The sequence below is a fragment of the Geotrypetes seraphini genome, chromosome 2, assembly GCF_902459505.1.
Source record: "Geotrypetes seraphini chromosome 2, aGeoSer1.1, whole genome shotgun sequence".
Taxonomy (NCBI): Eukaryota; Metazoa; Chordata; class Amphibia; order Gymnophiona; family Dermophiidae; genus Geotrypetes; species Geotrypetes seraphini.
In genome coordinates, this window is record NC_047085.1 from 462,252,397 (window position 1) to 462,277,030 (window position 24,634).

Consider the following 24,634-nt stretch of genomic DNA (forward strand, 5'->3'; position numbering starts at 1 on the left):
TTGGGTTGAAGAAGTCCGATCACATAATCCCCTTCCTACCGACTCCTGCACTGGCTGCCAATGGAGGCACGTGTGAAGTTCAAGCTGGGTTGTTTCTACTTCAAGGTACTATCCAGTCTAGCCCCTAAATATATAACTAACCTCTTCTCCTTCTCAACCAACAGACATAAGAGAAGTACACACCTGAAGTTCGTTTTCCCATTGGCTAGAGGATGTAAATTTAAGAGACACCATCAACAACTTCTATCGTATCAAGCAGCCTTATGGGGCAAAGAAATGGAAAAACTAATTATACACGCAAATAACTATGGTGAATTTAGGAAACACCTAAAAACATACCTGTTCTTGAAGTACCTAGGTAATGAATCTGTACAATCTCTCCCCTAAATCTGATCCCGTAAACTGTTAGCCACTAATCTCTAACTATGTATGTTCCATTCAATTTGTAGCATCTTTCTAATCATTGTAAACCGCATAGAACTTCACGGTCCTGCGGTATATAAACTATTATTATTAATGGGCAGACTGAATGGACCGTTCACTTTACCTGCTACTATGTGGAAAACACCTTATAAAACTGCATGGGTTTATAAGCATGTATGCTGACTGTTATCTTAGCACCCGTAAACAGATAGATAACATCTTGACTAATAGAGCCCTTATCCACATAGACGCCTATAAGCATAAATTTCATTGTTGGGGGAACAAAGCGAGTAAATTTTTGAGTACATTTGTAAAACCTAGAAGACTAGTCTCAAAGATATATTTTCTATGACCCTAAATATCTGCAGACTTTTCTAGATACTAAACTTCCTGTCAAATTAAGCAGTGTTAGCAAAGTTGGAGATATTCATTAATTAGTGCAAATATGTATAGATTTATGCCTGGTCCCATTTGCTTTATTGTTTTAATCCATAGTACTAGAACCCTCCTGATTTTTCTGTTCTCTCAGTTAGGGACTAACTCCTCCTCCCCCCCTCCCACTTAAAAAAAACCTGTGCTAATGCTTTTAGAGCGTGCTGCAGCGGTAACAGCTCTGATGCTCATAGAATTCTATGAGCATTGGAGCTGTTACAGCCACAGCTGGTGCTAAAAACAGCACTAAGGGTTTGTAAAGAAAAAAACAAAACACAAAAAAAAAAAAAAAAAAAAAAAAGTTCTTCCTGTTTTATCTCTCTATGACAGTGTATCGCAAACTGTGTGCCTCCTGAGATTTTAAGTGTGACGCAGCATACAGGGCAGGAAGAGAGGCGCCAGCATCAGCTAACTTGGAACTGCCTGCCTTCTGCTGCCGATACACTACCAGGACTCCTGCTTGCCGCTTCTTCTCTGATTTTAGGTGTGCCGTGGCATACAGGGGCAGGAAGAGAACCGTCAATGTCAGCTAACTTGCAACTTCCTGCCTTCTGCTGCCGATACAAAAGCAGGAGTATTGGCAGAAGAAGGCAGAAGTTGCATGGTAGCTGACGCCGGCGCCTCTCTTCCTGTCCCTGTATGCGGAGGCACACTTAAAAATCAGAGAAGAGGAGGCAAGCAGGAGCCCTGGTAGCTTCTCTCCCTACCCCCGGACCAGCAGCGGCAGCTCAGTGTGATTTTAACTTCGTCACACAGCTACCGCTAGCATTAGTTTAGACTCTGTTTCTTCAGGCAGCCATGGGGCCTTTGCTAGGCCGGCCCACTTCAATGATGCGAGGCAGGCCGGCCTAGCAAAAAGCCCCGAGGCTGTCTGATGAAACCATGGCTAAACTAATCCTAACGGCAGCTGTGTGGCTAAGTTAAAACCACACAGTGAGCTGCCGCTAGCTTAGAGAGAGGAGAACAGGGAAGGAGTACTGCTGAACAGAGAAGGAGTACTGCTAAACATGGGGAACAAGGAAGGGAAAAGTGGTACTGCTGGACTGGGGAGGAGGGAGGAGGGAAGGGAGTACAGTAAATGGTATTAGAATGAGCAGTCTAGAATACCTGCTTTATTTTACAATACAGATGCTGACACTTCTCATAAAAACAGCTCTTTTTTTATTTCCTTTTTACAACATTCAGCACGCTAATTACCTCATGGCAGGTATCTGTGTAAAGCATTTTGGCCACATCAGCTTGTTCACTATCCACTGGAATTGAAAACACACAAGTCACCAAAATTATGACAACTCTCAAGTCATAAAACTATAAAGCACAGTTACTTACCGTAACAGGTGTTATCCAGGGACAGCAGGCATATATTCTCACATGTGGGTGACGTCATCTACGGAGCCCCGGCGCGGACAGCTTTTCAAGCAAACTTGCTAGAAGTTTCAAGTTTGCACACTGCACCACGCATGTGCGTGCCTTCTGCCCACTAGAGGGCGCATCCCACCTCGTGGTCCTCAGTTCCATAACTAGCTTAGAAGCCATCCCCGGGGAGGTGGGCGGGTTGTGAGAATATATGCCTGCTGTCCCTGGATAACACCTGTTACGGTAAGTAACTGTGCTTTATCCCAGGACAAGCAGGCATGATATTCTCACATGTGGGTGACCTCCAAGCCAAACCAAAAAGGGCAGGTGGGAGGATGGCAAATTTAAGAAAACAGATTTTGTAAAACTGACTGGCCAAACCGGCCGTCATTCCTGGACAGAGTGTCCAGACAGTAGTGAGAGGTGAATGTATGAACCGAAGACCAAGTGGCAGCCTTACATATGTCTTCCATCGGGGTGGAACGGAGGAAGGCTATCGAAGCTGCCATTGCTCGGACCTTGTGCCCCGTGACTCGACCCGGGGGAGGAAGGCCAGCCTGAGTATAGCAAAGGGAAATGCACGCCGCCAACCAGTTAGACAGAGTGCGCTTGGAAACTGGGTGCCCTAATCGATTGGGATCGAAGGACAAGAATAATTGCGGGACCTTCCGATGGGACTTGGTGCGTTGAAGGTAAAATGCCAACGCCCTCTTACAGTCAAGCGTGTGAAGCGCCGTCTCGCCAGGATGGGAGTGGGGCTTAGGGAAGAACACAGGAAGGACAATGGACTGATTGAGGTGGAAATCAGAAACAACCTTCGGGACGAACTTAGGATGGGTGCGGAGGACCACCTTGTCATGATGGAATACGGTGAAGGGTGGGTCCGCAACCAAGGCTTGTAGTTCCCCAATCCGCCTAGCGGAGGTGAGGGCAATCAGAAACACCACCTTCCAAGTCAGAAATTTCAAGAGGGACTTGTTGAGTGGCTCAAAGGGTGGTTTCATCAGTTGAGCTAAAACCACATTCAAATTCCATACGACTGGGGGAGGTTTGAGCGGGGGACAAACCCTGAGTAATCCTTTCATGAAGCGTGTCACCAAGGGATGGAGAGACAGAGGGCGTCCATCCAGGTGTTGGTGGAAGGCGGAAATCGCACTAAGATGGACACGCACCGAAGTGGTTTTCAGGCCAGAGCGCGACAAATGGAATAAGTAGTCCAGAACCGAGGGTACCGGGGCCGATACCGGGTCCAGGAGGAAAGATGAGCACCAGGTGGAAAACCTGGTCCATTTCTGCGAATAGCAAAGCCTCGTCGAGATCTTGCGGGAGGCTTCCAGCACTTCCCTCACTGATTGAGACAGGTCCGGAGGGGTCAGGGAACAAGAAACCAAGCTGTCAGGTGCAATGACTGCAGATTGGGATGTAACATGGATCCTTGATTCTGAGATAGCAGAGAAGGACAGACAGGCAGAAGAAGGGGTTCCCTGGCGCTGAGTTGGAGCAGTAGGGAGAACCAGTTCTGACGCGGCCACCGAGGAGCTATGAGAATCATCGTGGCCGTGGACGATCTGAGATGTACCAACGTTCGCATGATCAGAGGGAAAGGAGGGAATGCATAGAGGAACTTCCCGTCCCAATCGAGAAGGAAGGCATCCGCCTCCAGACGATCCCGCGAGTACATCCGAGAGCAATACAGTGGTAGTTTGTGTGTCTCCGGAGAGGCGAACAGATCTACCTGTGGCGTTCCCCAGCGAGCGAAGACCTCGTGCAGAACTGCTGAGTGTAGAGTCCACTCGTGGGGTTGCAGGAGTCGACTGAGTTTGTCCGCCAGACAATTCAGTTCCCCCTGGATGTAGACCGCCCGGAGGAAGATGTTCCGGGAGGCCGCCCACTCCCAGAGGCGAAGGGCCTCGGAGCAGAGGGGCCACGACCCCGTTCCCCCCTGTTTGTTCACATAGTACATTGCTACTTGGTTGTCCGTGCGGACGAGGACCACCTGGTCCTGTACTACGTGAACGAAGGCTCGAAGTGCTAGGAAGATGGCCCGAAGCTCTAGCACGTTGATGTGACAGCGACGGTCCTCTGCCGACCACAGGCCCTGTGTGCGAAGACCGTCGAGGTGGGCTCCCCACGCGTAGTCCGAGGAGTCCGTGGTCAGGACCTTGCGAAATGGGGGAGTGCGAAACATTAGTCCCGTGGACAGATTTGAAGAGTCTGTCCACCAACTTAGCGATTTCCGCAAAAGCGGAGTCACCGAAATGAGGCGCGACTCCGGATCGCACTCCTGGCGCCATTGTGATGCGAGTGTATACTGAGGGATCCTCAGATGCAGCCTCGCAAATGGCGTGACGTGTACCGTCGAGGCCATATGGCCGAGCAGCATCATCATGCGCTTGGCCGACCCCCTTGGTAGTTGAGAGACCTGGCGGCTCATCCGTACCAAGACTTCCAACCGTTGGGTCGGAAGGTAGGAGCGCAGGCGCACCGTGTCCAGCACCGCACCTATGAATTGAAGAGACTGAGCCGGCCTCAACTGAGACTTTGGAAAGTTTATCTCGAATCCGAGGGTTTGCAGGAAGGCAATAGACTGTCGGGTCGCTGAGATAACCTCCTCCCTGGTCGGGGCTTTGATGAGCCAGTCGTCCAGGTAAGGGAACACATGGAGCCCGCGAGACCTCAGGGCTGCCGCCACTACTACCATGCACTTCGTGAATACTCGTGGGGACGCGGCCAGGCCGAAGGGCAGGACTCTGTACTGGAGGTGTAGGTCTCCCACCTGGAATCGTAAGAATTTTCGGCAGGTGGGGTGCACCGGGACATGGGTATATGCTTCCTTCAAGTCGAGGGAGCACATCCAGTCCCCTTCCTCCAAAAGAGGATACAAGACCGGGAGAGATAGCATTCGAAATTTCTCCCTGGCCAGGCATTTGTTGAGCTTCCTGAGGTCGAGTATGGGGCGCATGTCCCCGGTCCTTTTTGGGACCAAAAAGTAACGGGAGTAAAATCCCGTCCCCCACTGGTCCTTGGGGACCGGCTCGACCGCCCGAAGCTTCAGGAGAGCTTTGGCTTCGGTCAGAAGGGTCGGTAGTTGCGACCGGTTGCACAAGGCTAAATTTGGGGGACTGTCCGGTGGCGAGGACACAAAATTGAGCGAGTAGCCTTCGGAGACGATCCGGAGCACCCAAGCGTCTGAGGTAATCGCGGTCCATGCCTTCCGGAAGGACCGAAGACGCCCCCCCGATGGGAAGGGGTTCTGGTGAAGGTGCGGAGGGGAACCCGCCCCGTCCGCTCAGCCCGTCAAAAGGAAGGCGCGGGCTTAGAAGGGCCCTGCGCCGGGGCTTGGGTTTGTCCCCCTCTGCCTCGTTGAGACGGACGTCTCGGAGGCGGTCTTGAGAAAGACGGGGTCGACTTCTGGGGGTACCGGCGCGGCGGAGGCCGGAAAGGTTTCTGCGGCGGGGGCCTAGGTTTGGGGCGGACCAGGGATGCTAAAGAGCGTTCCTGTTCCGACAACCGCTTGGTCGCCGCCTCCAAAGACTCGTCAAATAACTCGGACCCCACACAGGGCAGGTCTGCAAGACGTTCCTGCAGGTTTGGGTCCATGTCGAGGGTGCGAAGCCAGGCCAAGCGGCGCATGGCCACTGCGAGGGCCGACACCCTCGAAACCAGCTCAAAGGTGTCGTACACTGAATGGAATAGGTACAACCGCAATTGAGACAGGTTGGACATAAACTTATCGAATCCTGCTCTTTTGGAGTCCGGTAACGAGTTCCGATATTGAGGAAGGTCCTTCACCATCCCACGCAAGTAGGAGGAAAAGGTGAAGGAGTAATTTAGAACTCTGGTGGCCATCAGAGTGTTTGAATAGAGGCGACGGCCAAACTTGTCCAGGGTCCGCCCCTCCCTGCCGGGTGGAACCGCCGCAGAAACCCGTGAGGGCTGTGATTTTTTAAGGGCAGATTCCACCAGGAGGGACTGGTGGGAGAGCTGCGCCTTATCAAACCCTTTCGGGGGAATCGTCCTATACTTTGATTCCATTTTTGACGGGACAGACGTGCCTGTAAGAGGGCTCGACAAGTTCTTCAGCCAGGTCTGCAGGAGGACACTGTTGAGAGGGAGTCTAGGTACCTCTCTAGGGGGAGTGGGAAGGTCCTGTTCCTCTAGAAATTCCTTGGAATATTTGGAACCTACCATCAGGTCAATCCCCAGGGCTTGGGCCATGTCCTGGACAAAAGATGAGAAGGAGGACGGCCTAGCCTGGGGGGACGGGGTTCTCGACCGTCCCGCCGAGGAGCGGGGGGAGGCCTCATGGGAATACTGAGGATTCCTAACCGATCCTGAATCCCAGGATCCTCTCTCCACGGCCCTCGAGGGGGAGGGTGAGATCATCCTCCTAGGGGAGTCCCTGGGGGAGGATCCCGGGGTCCGTGGGGTCCTCTCCCGTTTCCTCGGCGAGGCGGCACGGGAAGACTTTCCCCGGGGTGAGCGGAGGAGCCTCGGATTATCGAGGCGCAACTCCGACACCTGCAGCGCCTCGCCCCCGAACGACGAGGAACGATCGCGCCGAGGCGAGCCTCGGGGTCGCTTAGGCTTCCTCGATCGGCGCCTCGTCGGAGGTCGCCTCGAGGGCGAGGCGTCCGGGGAAGATCCCGAAGCCGAGGAGGAAAGTCGGCGCACTCTGCGGAACTTTTCTTTTGGGCGGACACTGCGCTCAGGAGGCTCCCCCGAGGTCGAGGTCCGGGGCGGGGCCGAGGCCGAGGTGGACGGGGCCGCAATACCCGAGACCGAGGTCGCCGAGGCCGGGGCTCCCGAGGTCGAGGGAGCCGAGACCGGGGCCTCCGAGGCCGGGGGCGCCCCGGCCGAGGTCGACGCCGCCGGGCCCGCAGCACGCTGCAGCACTTCCAGGGCTCCCGACAGCTCCGATGAGATCAAGGCTCGAAGGAGATCCTGGAAGGCCGGAATCCCCACGAAGGTGGGGAGTTCCGAGTCCGGGGCACACTCCCTGGAGGGCGACCTCGGTCTCGAGTATTCCCTCGGGGTGTGCGGAGTCGAGGTCCGATGCGGGGTCGGGGTCGACCCACCCGCTTTGGCCTGACTCGAGGATGGCTTCTTTGCTGAAGGGGATGGAACAGAGGACTTACCCGAAGTTGGCTTCGATGACGACGGCTTCGAAGATGAGGGCCGAGGCGACGCCGAGGCCCCCGAGGACGCCGAGGCCGAGGTCAAGGCCGGGGCCGAAGCCGAGGCCGACGTCGAGGCCTTGGGCGGCGCGTCGACGGCGAACAATTCCGCCATTCTGGCCTTACGGCGACGGAGGGCCCTGTTCTGGAAGGTAGCACAGCGATCGCACGAGGCTGTTGGATGTTCGGGCCCAAGACAGACAATGCACCACCGGTGAGGGTCGGTGATGGAGAGTAGTCTCTCACACCGGCTGCATTTCTTGAATCCCGTAACAGGACGGGACATCGACGAGAAAAAGAAGAAGGCCGGGAACGACCGACGTTCCCCGGCTCAGGCTTCCGGGAGCCCCCGGAGCCCAACGAAAAACAATTATTATTATTTTTTTTTTTTTTTTTTTTTTTTTTTGTAAAACGGACGAAAAATAAAGCAGCACCGCGATTAATCCGATCAATAAACAAACTAAACGCGGCAGCTAGAAGGCAAAAACACTGGAGCTCAGATCCACAGGGCTTTCTTGCTCCGCGGAAAAATTTGAACTGAGGACCACGAGGTGGGATGCGCCCTCTAGTGGGCAGAAGGCACGCACATGCGTGGTGCAGTGTGCAAACTTGAAACTTCTAGCAAGTTTGCTTGAAAAGCTGTCCGCGCCGGGGCTCCGTAGATGACGTCACCCACATGTGAGAATATCATGCCTGCTTGTCCTGGGATAAACATTACTTTAACTATCATTTTTGCCCATTTGGCTTTCACTAGAAATGGAATACATGAGTAAAGCCAAGTAATGAAAGGCTGGGTAGGACTGTTTTTTGGAATTAAGATAAACAGCATTTTTTAAAAAAATTCTAGACAAAAGAAAAACAAATGTAAAATTTATAAATACATATAGAACTAAAATTTTTATATCATTCAATATAACAATTTTTTTTTTTATGTTGGGACTGGCATATTTAGTCTCTTTTTTCTGACTAACAGTGCTATAGAAAATTTCATATCCACCAAAATGGCATGTTTCTCCTTCTTCTAGCTGCATACTTGTGCACATTTATGTGGGGAATGAGTGTGAACAGACATAGGGCAGGATATACAAAGTTCTGACACCATGTTTTCCAGGTGATGCTTTGTATGAATAGCATGCAAATTATATGCATGCTATTTGTACGAAGCAGCCCCGGTTAAAGGGGGAGGAATTGTGCCTGGCACTTGCTCAGAAGAGCAATCGCTAGCACAGTTCCTCCCCCATCCCTTCAGTCACTCTGGGAAAAAAAAAACCCAAGTTTTAAAGAGCTATTTTAAGCTCTTTTCTTCTGCTGCTTCTCCCTGCTGGCTCATCTGATCACAGCAGTGGGATTCCCAATCAGCTGAGCCAACAGGGTTCCCCAAAACGGCAGATTGGTGGCTTCAAGGCTTCCCTACCGCTCTTCAGCTATTTGGGGATTCCCCTGCCAGATGAGCTGAAAATGGTATTTAGCCCCTCCCAGTGTGTTCCCGGATGCACCAGGCATCCCAAAATGCCAGCTCATCCGATCACAGCAGAGAAATCATGATCAATTGAGCCAGCAGGTCTTCCAGAAGCCGCCGATCAGTGGCTTTATGGCTTCTCCTGCTGCCTCAGCAGATAGTGTCTCTGGGCTATCAGCTGAGCAGTGGGAGGAGAAGACACAAAGCATCTGGGGATGCGCTGGGAGGGACTTAAATACTACTTATTGGCTGAACCGGCAAGGGAAGCCCCAAACAGCTGATGAGTGGCAGGAGAAGCCTGGAAGCCTGTGATTGGAAGCTTTGGGGAGTCTTGCTGGCTCAGCTGATCAGGGATTCATTCATCAGATAATAATAATAATAATAATAACTTTATTCTTCTATAACGCCTTAATTGTGTGACTTCAAATCAAACTATTTGGCTAAACTCCAAGATTCAAATTGGCTGTTTTAAAATCATCTGGAAGCATTGGATGATGGCAGGCATACGTACATTGGAAGATGTATTATCTAATGGTAAGCTGCTTAAGTTTTCACAGTTGCAACATAAATTTGGTCTTAGTAAATCAAAGTTTAGATGGTTGCAATTGAAGCAGGCCATTCAGGCGGGGTTCCCTGAATGGAGAAATCTCAATAGTCACTATAGCTTGGAATTCTTATGCTTTCAGGTAGATTTTCTGGGACACCAGGCCGCACAGTGGTATAAATTAATATCTGGATTTGTGAATAAAAAATCAAAAACTGGTCTTTGGGACATTTGGAGCATTGAAATCAAACATCAAATTACTGTGTCTCAATGGGCACGAATTTGGTCTTGGAGGATAAGATGTACAGTGTCTGCATCTATGAGACAAACTTGGTTTTTTCTTTTACATAGAGCTTTCTGGACCCCTGTTCGTTTACAAAAATTAGATAGCTCTAAGTCGAATAGATGTTGGCACTGTCATCTTGAGACTGGGACTTTAGATCATCTTTTATTCTATTGTCCATTTATATTGACATTTTGGAAATCAATATGGGGCCAAATAAATAGGTTGTTAGAAAATCCAGTGACCTTGACATATGATACTATTTTATTTGGCATGTCAAGGAGAGCGAAAAGTCAAATTTCTTCAAAACACAATAAGCTTTTACTTATTATGACTGGAGTTGCCATTCAACAGAATACATTCAATTCAAAAAATCAGAGCAGATTAAATTCCAGTTTCTGGTGGAGTTCAGTATGTCATATACAGAAAATAGAAATAACATTAGCCGTACAGAGAGGATATTTTGGTAAATTTCAAGAGGTTTGGGGACCATTAACAGACTTTTGCAATGAATAATAAACATTTTCCCTTAATAAGATAATTGAAATGAGGGGATGGGTGGGTGGGATGGTCTTTTTTGATATCTTATTAACATGCATATTGTATAATATAATAAATGAATATTTTTGATGTGATAGAGAGGGGAAGGGTGGTTAAATTTTATGAATTTCAGATGATATTAATAGCAAATCAAGTGATGTTTTCCAAATCAAATATTATTTCTTGTTACACTTGATGTAAGTTGTAAAAACTAATAAAAATTATAAACCATAATTGTGTGACTTCTAGGCGCTTCACATTGAAGAGAGCTGGACAATCAGCGAGTTACAATATGCAGATAATCAGCGAATTACAATATGCAGAATCTTAAAATACAGCGAATTACAATGTACAGTTTATTAAAATTAAAATTACAACCTTATAAGCCAGGAGCAGGAATGCAGTCTTAAAAAAAAAAATTTAATTAATGGATGCTGCTGTGTAATATATGCACAACAGCTGTGCCATTATATCATGGCTCTACTACAGCTACAATTATGAGTCTAAAAGGGGGGTGTCACTTTTGTGCATCTCAAAGACAGCTCATTAGAATACTAGAACAGCTCCTTGTGATGCATTTGCGTAGGGTTTTCGGTGGCTGCTACGACAATCAGTAGCAGCCACAGAGAACTCTTTGAACATCAGAGGGAGGGTTTCTATACCAGTGAAACTGCATTAATAAGTCTTACTGACATGGAAACCTTTTGTGCATTAGGACCATAGTAAAGTGTCTCTCATGTGACAGGGGCATGTGTCTATATACCGATGTACATAGGCATTGAAGCCTTCCTGATAAGTGTCATCACTTGGGCAAAACATGCCTAACAAGCCCATAAATACATCCAAGGCAATATTCAAAATTATTAAAGTAGTCAGGAGAGGATCCTGCCAGCTTAAATTGCTTGTCTATGGCTAACCACTGATATTCAGTGACACTTAACCAGTTAGTGCCACTGACTATCAACAGTTAGGGCCTGTGCCAAAGCTGGCTAACCTGTGGGTGTTTGGGGGTTGGAGTCAGCACTTACATGGTTAAGTGCCAATATTCAACTCTTTACTAAATAAGATAATCGCTTAAACTGAGATGCATAAATAGCAGTCCTATCTTTATGCGATTCAGCTTATGCTGCTAAGGACTGAATATTGCACTTAACTACATAAACTTTAGTGGCCAAACTAAAACCAGATATTCAATGTCAGTGCCTGGACATGGCCTGGTATTGAATACCTATAAATACAGCCAGCAGTGGACATAAAAAATGTTGACTGCTGCCGGATGAATACATATTAGAAAGTAACTCAAATAAAATGGATGATGATTCCATTGAAATCAGAAAATATTACTTTACCTCCATAGAAAATAATTGTATTGTGCAGCAGCAGCTGTGCATCAGCTTTGAACTCTTCATAACTCTTGTACTTTCCTTCATTCACTTTCTGTATGAAATAAACAGTTAGCCTGTGAAATTGCTACTGGTAAAATAATGCACTTCTGTTAAAGCAAATAAAGAGAGTTCAGACTTTGGGCTTTTACAATTGCTAATGCAATACTTGTAAGGATTCCTTAGCTTAAAGGCAAAAAATAAAAAGCAATCCAACTGGTCTGCAGTGAAAAGCAATCGAGACAAAGAAAAAATGCAGACAAAAGTTGAGTTACTGCTACGGCGATTTATTTAGCTTTTTTCCACACAGGCCTAAGTTTATTTTAATTGCAGTTTCAATTTCAAAATTTCAAATTAGGGATCCCTGATTAAGGCGTGTTAACTGAAATACAGACCATGTCGGGTCCCCTGGTTTGTAAAATGATGGTGACACTAATCACAACATAAATTTGTTTTAATAAACTTAGCCTGCATCTTGTACTTTTGTCTGTAGGATTCCTTAGCTTAGCATCAAAACTCACTGCCAAAATTAGACTGTCTTCCATTTCATATATTCCTAGATAAAAACAAGGGGATGTTTTGTAAAGTATCTGTTTACTGGTTTGGAAGACATTTCTAAGGTCTAAAACAGTGGTTCCCAACCCTGTCCTGGAGGACCACCGGCCAGTCAGGTTTTCAGGATAACCCTAATGAATATGAATGGAGCAGTTTGCATGCCCATCACCTCCATTATATGCAAATCTCTCTCTGCGTATTTAATAGGGCTATCCTAAAAACCCGATTGGCTGGTGGCCCTCCAGGACAGGGTTGGGAACCACTGGTCTAAAACTTTAGCAAATTTAAGGTCTCATTTATAAATGTGCATTAAGCAGTCAAGCTCTAATATTCTCAATAGGAGCTATTCACTAACTATGCACTTAAAACATCTTTGCTGGTTAACACACATTTAGTATAATGAAACCCCTCATGTGCCATTACATCTTACAGCACACGAAAATCAATCTTGGTCCGGTTCTGATAGCAGTAAAAATCAAAATTACGTACAAGTTAATTTGATTCAACATTTATAGATCATTTAATTCACATGTGTTCAAGGTGGATAACATCATCAAAACAAAATCAATATACAACAAAACATTCAAATCAAATCATAAAATCTAAACAATTAAGCTTACAAGATAAAATTTGGTCTTACCTGTTAAAATTTCCTTTCCTTGATTATTGCTAAAACAGTAGACCAATGAGCTGTGTTTCCGACCCGCAAATGGAGGCAGAGCTGAACTCTTTCAGTGATATCACAGTATAAGGCAGTGTCTCGCAAACTTTTCCGGCCGGTGGCACACTAAAACCAGTGCCCCGGCCAGAAAGCACCCAGAAGTCGACGCAATGATGTCACGCTAGTGCATGTGTGATGTCATCGTCTGCGCATGTGCGGAGGCCCGTTTGGCCACGACCCCGCCATTACTAGGATCCAGGAGGTGCAGGGAGAAGAGGAGAGACGCCGGCCAGGAGAGTCAGCTGTGCTGGCTGACTTCCTACAGGAAGGGCCTTTCGCCGCGAGAGGCACGTCCTGTAGGCAGGTAGCCAGCATGGACGACTCTCCTCCTCGCCAGTGTGTCGCGGCACAGTTTGCAATACAATGGTATAAAGAGTAGTGCAGCCTAGAATTAGACAATATACTATGCCAAAAGCAAGAATAAAAACTAAATACTACTATTGCTACTACTATTAATTATTTCTATAGTGCTACCAGATGTACACAGCACTGTAAATGCCCTCTGAAGTTCTAGTAATTTTATTTAATATACTGCCTTTGTGTAGTACAACCAGAGCAGTTTACATTTTATATACAGGTACCTTCTTTGTCACTATTGGGCTTACAATCTGTTTTGTACCTGGAGCAACGGAGGGTTAAGTGGCTTGCCCAGGGTCACAAGTAGCTACAGTGGGTAATGAACCTTGTTCCCATGGTTCTCAGGCCTCTGTCCTAACCATAAGGTTAATCTTTGACTCCTCTAATTGATAGCATTGGCAAGAATGACTGGGGATTGTTCCTGCTCCAACTAGAGCTGGAGGTAGACTGGGGGGGGGGGAGTGGGGGAGATGAGGGTGTCGAGTCAGCTCCTGTTTTGGGGGGGAGAACTGTAGGTATATAGTAGTAAATTTTGGTTTCAGCTAAAAATGCAATACCATTTTTGGTCAAAACCAAAAGCATGGCTAAGGATTTCAGGATGGTTTCAGCGTCTAAGCCAAAACTTGGTTGGCCTCTAGCCACCACCTACATTTTCAGAGAATTCAGAGCAAGGCGTGATCTAGACCTCCCTGTAGAAAAGACAGTATAAGGCAAATCTGCAAGTCAACAGGAAAGTTGTCAATTTGCACACCAGTGCTCAATCTCCACATCTGACCACAGGCCAAGGAAACAGGTGGTCTATGGGCCTTGAACAGGGTTACTATCGTGTATGACAAGTAGCCCTTGCGTCTCAGGTGCTGCCTTTCAATGGCCAAGTGGCAAGCCAAAAACAATATGGGTCTTCCATCGCCACCAGACCCTGCAACAAGAAACACAGACCCCCTCAGAAGAATCTGGGTTCACCCACTAATAAGCAAAGAAGATCCACATATCACAGACAGCAAGGCCAATCTAGAACCATCAGCATCACTACAAAAAATGATTTATCGTCTTTCCAAGAATCGGACTTAGAAGCCCCAGAAGGAAAAAACATACAGGAGCTCCTGTGGATCTTCTTGGCCTAGGTTGCTCCGGTGTACTTGTCTCTACTGAACCCACTTCAATCCTGCAGGTAAAGAACTTGAGACACTTCCAGTAGGCCTCAAAGCATCTGAAGTTGAAATGCCACAAGGCTCAACTCCCATTCCCTCCATTCAAGTAAGCCTGAACATCCTTCTCTTCAGCAATGTGCTTGTTGAGAGTGCCTACTATAGGCATGTCTGCTATGGGCATGATGGAAAAAAAAACCTTCTGTTTGGACAGATCTACTGAAATTTTTGATTCATTCAAATTTCAAGGCATTTGGAGGAGTTTAGGATCTATAAGGGGGTCATTCTAGACAAGATGATCAATAGCTGAATGAGCTGCAAGCATGCAAGGTGACTTTGATTTAAGGATAAGGACGCAGATCATTTTAAGTTGAAAGCATTAGAAAATAAAATACAGTGTCTCAATTTGAGATTTTTGAGCTTTCCTAAGTTTCCTTTGATATCACCAGTAGAAATGGTGAAGTACGTGCCCTAAATTTTTCAATTCCCCCAAGATAGTGTACCAACTCTATTCCGGACTGGTTTCTTGAGATCAGAAGATCAAAGTGAGGGTAGAACTTGGCAATGTGATCTGTTGGTCGACAGTTTGGATTGAATCAACTTTTTGGAGAATTCTCAGCAGATGTTCTCTCTCATAGAGCTCTGATCACTACAGGGTTCTTTTACTAAGGTGTACTAACTGATTTAGCTTTTTTGCATTTAGCGTATGTTAAATCATTAACATGCCACATCAGTTAATGCACCTAAACTGGGTTTTGAGATTATACTTTTGTCATTGTTATTTTTTCCGATTTCTCTAGGGCCATACAGGAGAAGTACAAAGCATTTTTGGCCTTGGGCACTTGCTTGCTTATTCCTACAAATTTCCTTGTAAAAGTTGCATAAAATGAGAATAATAATTTTATTTTATTTGATCCTAAGCAATTAATATGTTTTAGAAAAGCTATATTAATCTATCAGACTTTGTGGCTGTTGTTGCTTCTACGTGAGTATATCATTTATATATACCTATATTTATACCGGTATTATATATTCGATTATAAACCTACCTGAATAGAAACTGGAGGTAACTTTTTTTTCTCCCAAGAAAGGGGGGAAAAGGTTGCTTCGAAAATAAACTGGTGTGGATGTGTTTTATATTCAAGTGCGATCTTCCTACGTTCCTGCCTCATGAAAAGCCACAATCAAAAATAGATGTTGCAAGTTCCCAAGAAGTAAAGCATGAGCCAGGAAATAAAGCCTGGAGATAAAGTTGAACCTCAGAGGAAAAAATGCTAGGGGTGGGAGAGAGACAATCGCCAAATCTGGAGAAGGGGCACGGCGAGATAACAGGGTTGAACCAGGAGTGTCAAGCCTATTGATATTGATTGTTTGTTTCTCTCCTTTTTTTGTATTTTGATAAAATTTTCAATAAATTTTCAAGAGAAAAAAAAAAAAAAGAAGTAAGTCAGGACTACAAATGAAGAAAATATACACACAAATTCAGAAAAATATTAAAAATAAAAAGAGATACTCAAAATCTCTGGGCAACTTTTGGGGAGTAATGTTACAACAGGGCACCTAGTTGAAGGCCTGTTTTGAGGATATTTTATAGACACACATAGGTAACTTTGCGTTTAAATAAAAATATTAACAAAATCCAACAACTGCCAGGAAAACAGACCTGCATACATTTATACCTGCTCAAGATATTTTAAATTTGTATACTGTAATACTGCTCTCACTTTGTTCTAGAATATGCCTACAGTGTTCTAGGGTGAATCAAAAATTAAAGGCAATTTTTAAAATTACGCTATAACCGGAACAGAGCTACATACAAATGCAACATACATATGTACTCGTACATTGCCTATTGGATAGTTCATTTATGCACAGTACAGTTCTTGGCCTTTAGTCGTGTGGCAGCCAAGAGGTCAGAAACATGGACGCTCCACTGCAAGACTGCACCATTAACAACAATGTGCAGTAGTGCCCTCCTCCAAGAAAATCATGTTAACCTTCTTTTGGGACATAAAGGGGTTTATTTTGACACATTTCCAAGCGCATGGTCAAACTGTGAAAATTACTGTGCATTGCTGTAAAATGAACTTAAACCTGCAATTCGCAGCAAAAGAAGAATATTGTTCAAAACAGTCTTGCTGCACCATGACAATGAATGTCCTCATACAGCAGCAGTAACAGAAGTGTGTGCAACTGCTTGGGTTTGAACATCTTCCACATCCTCCTTACAGCCTGGGTCTGGCACTTAGCAATTATCATATCTTCAGTCCACTGTTCAGGAGACATTGCGCAGATTTACCTCCGATGATGAAGTAAAGGAAATGGAGCTCACCAAGCTTTGGGAGCAGCCAAAAAACTTATTTTCTGCAGGAATGCAGAAGATACTTTGAAAGATACAACAAATGCATCGTCTTGCATGTGGGTTATGTGGAAAAGTGATATATTCAATTGCTCACAGTTACTTCTATTAAAGTTATATTTTGCTTTTACTTTTTGATTTACTCTTGTACTTTTAGGCATGGGAGTAATTTTAAGAGAGAGACATCATTTGAGCAAAAAAATGACTTTATAAAATTATCTCAGAGAAATACTTTTACTAAACTATGGTAGAGGTTTCTACTGCGGACCAGCGAGGTAAATGCTCCAACATTCATAGAATTCCAATGAACATCTGAGCATTTACCTTGCTGGCCCGCGGTAGAAACTTTGACTACAGTTTAGTAATAGGAGCTCATAATTACTACTCAGAGATTATTCTGTTATTTGATCAAATAAGGTGTGCAGAATTCTGTGGAATGTAAAATATTATGCCCTAATTTTAAATTTGTGCCTATCCGATATGACCTTATCCTCAAAAATACAGTAAAATCAAAGAAAATGTAGCAAAAAAGAAAACAAAAAACAGTTGTTGAAACATTCACAAAACACATCAGTACAATTGACCTGAAAGAGTTGATCTTACTGAGAAAAAAATAAATTTAGACAAGCAAGGACAACTTATTAACAAAAGTCTCTAGTCAAAATTAAATGCTAGATGGAGAGATGAAACAGCAGTAGAAATGTGAGGGCAATACAGGTTTAAAGAACTGAACTCTTTGATTTCACTGGCCCAAAGGAATGGAGATGGGTCATCTTAATGGTTCTAATATTTTCTGGAATATAAACCATGAAAATGGCAAATCAGCACTCTAGACCACTGTTCTTCAAACACTGATCCGCGGACCAGTGCCAGTCCGCAGAAAATTCCTGCCAGTCCGCGCAGGGCCAGCGAGATCAACGCGGTTAAATTTCCTGTTGGGCATCTCTTCCCCTTTCCCTTCCAGGGCTGGCGTTTGGATCGGCTGCGGTACTGCTACAATGGACAGCAAAAAGAAACAACAGAAGCCGCGGGACTTTTCCTCTTGCCTGATCCCGCCCCCCTCTGAAGTGACTTCCTGTGTTTTTGAGGGGCAGGATTGAGACCGGCAGAGCTTATAGCGAACAGCAATGAAGGCAAGAGGAAAGGTCCCGCGGCTTCTGTCTTTGTTCTAGCCGTCTGATTTAGCGGGACCAATGAAGGCAGAGCTGATAGCAATCGAGTTTGGGAGAGACATCCCTAAGCCCCATGGAATGGGTAGCTCCCCCGCCACTGCAATTCAGTGCTTGTCTGAGGAAAGTCCCAGCGAGCAAGGGAGGCAGACAGCAGCATTATTGGGCTTAACTCTGAATGAAGAACAAGCCTTTCAAGTTGCTTCCAGAGTTCTGTGCAAGGGAACTGTAAGTAAACTGATGCGAGTTAAGAACCAGGCTGCTTCCGATTTAGTGACAGTTATGGTGAGACCAGCCATTGTGACACTGGAGTCACTCTGGAGCCAGCAGCCAAGGGAGGGAATAAGAGATCCTGGATTATGAGGAGGGAAAAATGTGATATACGTGTTGTGGGAAGGGTAGACAGGGAGGGGGATTGGTGTGACAGAAGGGAGATGGTGGCTCCCCTTGGGGGGGAGGATAGTTATTGGAACTAGATGGGAGTTGGAAAAATAGGGACACAAAGGCAGATGCTGGACCTTGCAGAGGGCAGAGAGACATGGAAAATGCAAATACGAGGGTGGAGTATGAAGACAGAAGTAAGATATTGGAATGGGTAGAGGGAGTAGGGAGACAGAGGGGATATGCTGGACATGGTGAAGGGGGAATAGGGAGACAAGGAGAAGATGCTGAATAAGGAATGGAGGGAGTAGGGTGAAGGAAAGTATCTGCTGGATTAAGATGGGGAAAAGAGGGGAGGTACTGGAATTGGATGGGGGAAGATGGTGGGTTGGCTGGCTGAGCAACGGGAAGAAAAAAAGAACACAGGAAGATGCTGGACATGGAGGTTGTAGGGTGAAGGAAAAAAGCAGACTTGACTGAGTAGGAAGACAGGTGGGAGATGCTGGACACAGGGTGGATGCAGTAAGAAGAAAAAGCAGGTTCTGGATACCGGAGTAATAGATAGAAGACAGGAAGGGACAGAAGTGGCAGATAGACTGAAGACCTTGGAAAGAAAATTAAGAAATGACAGAAGAAAGCAGACAAAGGTAGAAAAAATAATTTTATTTCTATTTTATCATTAGAATATATCAGATTTGAACTATATATCCTACTAGAGACATAACTGGGGACTGCAAAGCCCAAGCAGTGCTTCTTTAGCTTCCAGCTGGCTTAGGGCTCTCTCTGACCAGGGAGCACTCCCTTAACACTATTCCCACCATGTGTGACTGCAGTATTCTGTTAGCATGATATCTCTGTGTAGCATTCTGTAATAATTTGGCTTGTTCAGTTTTCTTGATAGTAGAGGGGATATATGTGCAGGGAAGGGGAAACAGGGGTTTTGTTGGTCCTTGCTCTGTATATCTGTATTTATAAAATGACAATTATACAGAATATTGTTTCTTTTTATACTTTAATAAAATACGTTCAATATAAAATCATAACTGAGGCTTGTGCGGATGGGATCAGATGGTTTGTGGGGACCGAACTCATGGAGACGGGGCAGAAATGTTTTGGTTTTTTTTAAAATAATTTCAGTCTTAGTAGTTTGCCGGTCCACAAAATAATTCTTTTATTTCCGCCGGTCCATAGGTGTAAAAAGGTTGAAGAACACTGCTCTAGACCTATCAGTTCTTCAGAACCTCCAACAGGTCTGATTTTTAGGATACCCATAACATTCATAAGATCTAGAAACATACATTTGCTGCAATAATTTGGAAGCCCTGCACCGCAAAACTATTGGGGGGTGGGGGGGGGGGTGCACAAGAATTTATGTACTGTTTTAAAGCATGGAAAAGTTCCTTTCTAACAGGTGATTTATGTGACTCACCCATGTAACTATTAGAGATGCTTATTTATTTGTGGGGAAAAAGCTAATATCAGATTTATTGTAGGCTTTTCAACACAGAAGAAAAAAACTTTAAAAATAAAGAAACATGATGGACATACCTCTTGAATAATAGAAATATCCATGGCTGAATGCACCAGCCTCCTGTACATTGGGTGCTTGCTCTCTTTCCCTTTCTTGTTCAGCTCAATGGCCTGAAATGATTGTTAGACAAGATAAACTGGACAGGTTGAAACTAAGAATTAAAAATCTTCTTAGATTAACAGATCATAGTCAAAGTATATACATCATCATCAGCTTCAAAATGGGAAAAAAATATTTTTATAAAACTACTTTTAAAGCCCAAATATTTGAATAGTTCCATGAAAGGGTCTTGTTTAAAAAACAAAAACACAACAAATTTTTTATAGAAGAGGATATCATTTGAGTGAAACGCACCTAAAAAACCCCACCCACTTTATTTTAACTAATTTGTGCTACAGAAGGGTAATTTTTGCAAGAATTTCCATGGGTAACCCAGCAACTTATCATCAATATGCAGGTAAACTTGTGCACAAAGGGGGAAATTCTATAAATGACGTCTAAAAGATAGGCATCTATTTCTTGTCAATCACACTTGAGGCGCCTATTACAGAATCAAGCCTAACATAAAACTAAGGTGCCTGTAATGTAGTCCAGGGTTTTAAAGGCCAACATTATAGGTGCCTAAGTCCTTTAGAGACAGGCCTTGAGCATGCACAGATGCTCAATGCCCTGTACTGGCCTTACATGGAGGATCGCTAGTAGCTTCTTCGGTGCAGTAAGTGCAATGCCATTTCTGGTTTGGGGGGGGGGGGTGAAATTTCAGTCAAAAATATTGCATGGTAGACTCAAACTTTAAATAATGCCAATGTCTTAGAGATAGCTATGTTACAAGGAGCCCACAGGTTCTCCAAAGTGGATTTTCCGTCCTGTTTTCAGGGAGGGGGTTCCTATGGGAGTTCAAAGGATATTTTCATATTATATAGGAAGTAGTGGGGGGTCTAAGGTGAGGGAAAGGGGACTAGAGGGAGGGGAAAGTGAGATCCAATTTTGCAACTGTGAAGCTATATATGAGGGGCGTTCAATAATTTATCTACCTCAGTAGAAAAGAGTTTTCAAAAAATTTTGTGTTATTTTTCAATGTAATCCTCCGATAGCTCCATACACTTAATCCACTTTTCCTGCAATGACTACTGTCCTTGCAAATAATTCTTCAGTTTGACCTTCAAACCAGGACGTCACAGCTTCCTTGACATCTTCATCACCTGAAAATTGCTGTTCAAGGAGAGATTGCTTCAAAACTCAAACAGGAAATAATCCAAGGGAGCCAGGTCAGGACTGTAGGGTGGATGGTTCAGCGGCTGAAACCCACATTCTTGGATGGTAGCCTGTGATTGTCATATGTGCAATGGAGGATTGTCATGAAGCAGCAGCATACCTGCTTTGAGATTCTTTTCTCCTTGTCTCCCACAAAGCAATTATTGTGTTGGTGTAACTCTCCCTGGTTATGATTGTCTTGTGTGGCATGAACTCCAGAATAGAATGACATGGTGGCTGTTAACTGTGGCTAGCCGCAGTTAATCTGCTGAAATGCTGGGGGGTGGGAGGGGGGTGAAGTGCTCACTGCGGGTACAGGGACAAGGCCATCCACCACCCCATGGGGTGGTGAATGGCCTTGTTCCCGTAATTAAGGGAGGGAACACGCGTGGACACCGATCGCGCACGGCCCCCCTCCCTCCTTCCTACCTGAATCTACCTATCTCCCTCCCTCCCTCCCCCTTACCTTCGCGGCGCGTTTTAAGTTTGAGTAACTTGTTCAAAGCTGCCGGAGCCTGCATGTAGTTGCGTGCATCTGTGGGCGGAAGCTTCTCCTCTGATGCAACTTGTAGGATGACAGGCAGTCTCACCATAAACTGCAGTCATGCGTTCATGGATCTCCTTTGGCTTTTTCCCTTCTTTTGTGAGAAATTATATTACTGAACGGTACTCCAAATCTAGCAGCTTCTTATTTGATTCACATGAGGACTCTCCTGATATCCTGTTTACTTGAATGTTAGACTTGAACTATGCCACAACTGTGCATGAGTAACCTCGAAACATGTCACAGCATGCACAGACTTGTTTCAACATAGTTGCTACTTTCTTTCATACTCAGATAAATTATCTGTGGTCAGTTGAATGTCCTTTTCCATTGTAAATGCAAGCAGTGTTTCACTTCCGGCTCACCTCACCACACAATTGTTTCCCACGTATTCACCTTTATAGGACCCCCAGGGACCCCTGAAGAAGACTTTTTGTCAAAACGCGGACTGTGTTGGGTCCTGTATCCCTAGCGGCTCTTATGTGGATGATTTATTTTTATGTGGATGGAATTATTTTATATGGATGATTTCAGTGTACCTTTGGAACTCTGACACTTTCAAATAAAGTCCATTTAGGAACATCGTCACTCCACAGAGTTTTTTTGTTTTTCACTGAATGTCCTTTTTCACCTGCGGATCTCCTAAACAAAAATTCATTCAACCTCCAGAATTTGGATCCCTGAATTTCCCACATCCCATCACAGGCAATCCAAACTGGGGCATGGACAGATATTTGAATGGGCTCTATCTTTACTTTCATAATAGTATTCCACAAATTTTTATGTGCCCAGTTACCATATATGCTTGTGTACACTTGATTAGCTGAAGAAAATTATGTATAGTTTTGCAGTACTCTATGGAGCAGCCTCCAGCAATCAACCAAATCTAGTGTTTTCATTAAATCTAAAAGGGCCTTTTTTTGTCTCTTAGTAAATACACTTCAACCTGTCGAGTGATTTAATTTATTGTCTGGGGTAACATTAAAATCCCCTCAAGAAATATCCCTCCACCCACAAAATGCAACAACTCAATACATAAGGTGGTATAAACCCCTGACTGCTGAATACTGGGGCCATACATATTGATAATAGTGACCATGCACCTTTGAAATGTTTCCCAGAATGCCAGACATCTACCAAGTTGATACCAGAAGACCTGGTCTACCACCATCCCTGTCCCCTTTTCTAATTACAAGGGTTCTTCAAAAAGATTCTATACTTTCATATTTTTGTGCTCAACCAAAAACATTCTTTTCTGATGACATTAAGAAGTTAGTAGAAGCTGGGAAAAATGTATCGCTAAACAGGGTGATTATGTGGAAAAGTGATTTAATTTGCTTTGAGATATTTAATAGTGTTTAAAAAAATAAAAAGCCCAGAAAAATTTTGAAGATTCCTTGTAAAATTGCTAGCCTTCCTGTCCTTTGACTTCCCCTTACTTGATGTGTCCAAATCTGTTCATACAGTGGGGACTGCAATAAATGCGTGTCTTTTGTAATAAGCTAATATTCCACTTCAAGCTCTCTATGCACTATACTCCTTTTGCCTGAAGATTAACACATTAATTGTGGCATTAAATGCATTAATATGCAGCCCTAGTAAGAATGGATAATTTTATTATTTTAATAAAACAACTTAATTTAATAATTATCGTACATGTACACTGATAGTTCATTCAGAGTGTGCATTAAAATCTCATATGACTTTCAGGGGTGCCAAATATAGAGGATGATATTATCAGCAGCATGCAACGGACTTCATAAGGGTTAGCTTATTGCCTATTTATAAACTGCTGAAGAAGGTCCGTGATTTTTCATTTAACATCGCTAAACCTTATGGAGACTTTCTAAAATTGTCAAGGATGGTAAACAACAAGGCCCTGATTTGCGGCGCCTGCTGCGTGTCAATCATGGTTCCTAAGAACCCTAGGTGCCAGAAATATAGATCAGGTATTCACAGGTCTACATTTGCAACATCCTTCCAGAATTGCAACTAGTGGCGCATAGTGATTCTGAAGTCTGGTGCGGCCCCTAACAATGCCCACTTCCAGGCTTCGGCGTTGGTCCTAGAGGCCGCATAGCAGGGGCTTTTTTTTTTAAAGAGAGTTTAATTGTATTTTAATGGCACGACCAAATATCGCACCATTTATACCCAATTAAGTTAGGTGGTGGTAGGGTGGCTACCGCTGCCTAACTTTCAGTGGCTGTTGTAGAATCTGGCTTCGAGTTCTTACTACTATTTACCTTTATATGTATATATTCCTAACAAACAGTTCTATAGCCTGAAATTACATTAATAAAGTTAAGTGAATACATGCCCAGCTGCTTAAGACGGCTATTGACACCAAAACAGAAGCTACTATATGAAAGTAATGATTGTTTTTAGGATGAAAATGAGAACATTTAGCTTGTTTTCTTTTCTGCTTTACTTAGTAAGCACTCACCCGTTCCTTCATACGAGAGACAATGAATCTTAAGTATTTGCCCATCTCTTGCTTGTTTGAACTTTTCTTCTTCATACTCTATTAAGAAAAAAGAAGTTTCTATAATTATAGACTTCTGCATATCCAATGGATTTTGTCAGTTATTTCTAATTTTCTGCAGCATATGATTATAGTAACATAGCAGATGACAACAGATAAAGACCTGAATGGTCCATTCATTTATGGTTTAACCAATAATGAATGTGGTACAATAAAGAAGTATCTCTTCTAGGACATTCGCAAAGCATATCAACAGTGAGAAAGATTAAAGTAACAGGTGAAAAAACAGGAGTTATTTTTCAATTGAGAACACTTCCTACAGAGCAGTAGAGCTCTTAAACTTGTCCACAGTGATCATTAGCCAGCTGGGTTTTCAAGATATCCCTAAAGAATATACATAAGAGAGATCTGCATGCCTGTCACCTACATTGTATCAGGGATGGCATGAGGAGGCTCCCATGATACAGGGTGCCCTAAACCTGAGGCCCCCTTTCAAGCTTTTGCTCTGGGTCCCAGCATTACATGCAAATCTCTCTT

The 24,634-nt window shown here is 44.5% G+C and overlaps 1 protein-coding gene across 7 annotated transcripts in view; it reads right to left on the reverse strand.

Annotated features, from left to right (window-relative positions):
- ZMYND11 (zinc finger MYND-type containing 11) overlaps positions 1-24,634 on the reverse strand; it is a 244,278-nt gene that overhangs the window by 124,680 nt on the left and 94,964 nt on the right. For all 7 annotated transcript variants that reach the window (XM_033931574.1, XM_033931578.1, XM_033931573.1 and 4 more), the window contains 4 exons: positions 24,059-24,136; positions 19,835-19,927; positions 11,564-11,651; positions 2,053-2,108 (listed from right to left, as the gene is read on the reverse strand). In XM_033931574.1, the coding sequence (XP_033787465.1) occupies positions 2,053-2,108; positions 11,564-11,651; positions 19,835-19,927; positions 24,059-24,136 (315 nt within the window). The remainder of the gene's footprint in view (positions 1-2,052; positions 2,109-11,563; positions 11,652-19,834; positions 19,928-24,058; positions 24,137-24,634) is intronic.